We start from the raw sequence: 1,816 nt of genomic DNA, 5'->3' as shown, positions 1-1,816 counted from the left end.
CCAGGGGCAGGAAAGTTTTGGGCTGACTTCAGGGAGCAGAGGGAGCCAGCTCTGGAACATGAGGGCAGAGACCTGGCCTCACCGCAGGGATGCCTCCCTCATACGCAGCCGGGCCGCCTCCCTCAATTTTGTCAACTGATGGAGAAGGGTCTGTGCCAGGGCTGCCCCTCTCTCCCCACTGTCCCCTGTCCTGGCGTAATCCCCCTCCCTGGTGCAAGGTGCCATCAGTGGGTCCCTCTGCTCTGGCCAGGGGCTCGGGCAGCCACTGGCAAAAACGGGCCAGCCACTGGCAAAAGCGAGGAGCTCTGCCTGGCCTCCCCCTTCCTCCCAAAGCAGTGGGGTGCCAGTGCCCTGCCCAGGGCGAGCCTGCCTCCAGCTGTGCTGTTCCCTGCTGCCTCCTGCCCTTCCTCGTGTTCTGGTCGGTTTTCTTGAGCTGTACATGGGTCTCCTGTTGAGCCTGTATATATTGTTCTGGGCCCTGGCCTGGGGCCATCTGTTCTCTGTGTCCATGTGGAGAGTGAGCCACTCACCAGTCTTGTTGTAGTGATGCCAGGGCAGTAGGACTAACCCTGTGTCTCTGGAAACCATTCATTTCAAATAAAGACGCGGAAAACTTTTGGCAGCCCCTGCTTTTCACCCCCAGGCAGGGTGGGCACTGCAGGAGAGCAGGGCCAGTGTCCCACTGCTGCTGTGCACCTCACTCCTGTCCATCCCTGCCTGTCTGTGCTGCCTGCATTTCCTACCTTGTCTGTCCCCTGGTGCGCTGCCAGCTCTGGCATGCTAGGATGGCCCCTGACCCCGTGCTTGCTTGTGCTGGCCTGGCAGCCCTGCCTGTCCCTGCCCTGCTTCTCCCTGTCCATCCCTTGCCCATAAGGCTGCAGCCCAGCCCAACCCACCCCAGCGGTGACCCTGCCCTGGCCACATAGTGTGTCCATGGAACAGACCGGTCGGAGAGTGATGCCGTGGTGCCCGTGGGCAGAGCAGTAGTCGAGTGAGGCGCAGTGGGTGTTTATTTGCTCCCCCAGGGCTGACAGGACCCTGCCCCAGCCTAGCTCTACTTTCAGCCCTGCTGCTCTCAGGAGCACAGAGGGCGGCTGAGCCATGTCCCTGGGCCCATGCCCATCTCTTGTGCTGGTTGTGGGGTCCATGCTATGAGCCTGGTAGGGCCCGGAGACAGAACCACAACTGTGGCTTCCCATGCATTACCCATCCCTCTGCATCCCTGCAGGCCATGTTCACACTGCCAGGTCTGCTGCTCGCGCCTTCCCATGGGACCCACTGGCCACCCCCAGCCATGCACCTGCCTTCCCCAGGGGTGCCAAGTCATGGGGGGATCTGCCAGCAGCCACGGGGCTGCCACTGCCGGGCAGGGTGATGCGGGTGCTGTGGGGCCCCGCAGGGCCACCAGGGCTGGGCAGGGTGCAGGACTTCGGGCTTGGCCCCTGCCAGCACTTGGTGAGACCCAGGTGGTAGATCTCCACCAGGTTGAGCAGCAGGGACACGCAGGCCACCCCCAGCATGAAGAGGATGAAGATGGTCTTCTCAGTGGGCCGGGAGATGTAGCAGTTGACAGTGTTGGGGCAGGGCCAGCGGCTGCAGATGTAGAGGGGCTTCAGCTGGAACCCGTACAAGGCGTACTGGCCCACAATGAAGGCCACTTCCAAGAGAGCCTTGAAGACGACATTGCAGATGTACGTCCTCAGGATGGCCCCCCGCATGCAGACCCGTCCCCGCGTGTCCCCCGCAGGGAGCCGGGGCTGCCTGGGGCGCTGCCGCTTGGCCCCGCTGCCAGCCCGAGCTGCCGCTTGCTGCTGCG

The 1,816-nt window shown here is 63.3% G+C and overlaps 1 protein-coding gene across 1 annotated transcript; it reads right to left on the bottom strand.

The window, feature by feature from the left end:
• Positions 1-1,235: 1,235 nt before the first annotated feature.
• Positions 1,236-1,718, bottom strand: LOC104078032 (gap junction alpha-3 protein-like). Its single transcript, XM_009579500.1, has one exon. It carries the CDS (start codon positions 1,716-1,718, stop codon positions 1,236-1,238), a length of 483 nt encoding a protein of 160 aa, XP_009577795.1.
• Between the last annotated feature and the right edge of the window lie 98 nt (positions 1,719-1,816).

The sequence above is a fragment of the Fulmarus glacialis genome, unplaced genomic scaffold, assembly GCF_000690835.1.
Source record: "Fulmarus glacialis isolate BGI_N327 unplaced genomic scaffold, ASM69083v1 scaffold42166, whole genome shotgun sequence".
NCBI lineage: Eukaryota > Metazoa > Chordata > Aves > Procellariiformes > Procellariidae > Fulmarus > Fulmarus glacialis.
The sequence above is the reverse complement of the archived record's forward strand: the minus strand, read 5'-3'. Positions and strand labels throughout refer to the sequence as shown.

What these genes read in the sequence shown, in the direction of transcription:
- LOC104078032 (XM_009579500.1), bottom strand. Translation starts at nt 1,718, where the DNA reads ATGCGGGGGGCCATCCTGAGGACGTACATCTGCAATGTCGTCTTCAAG.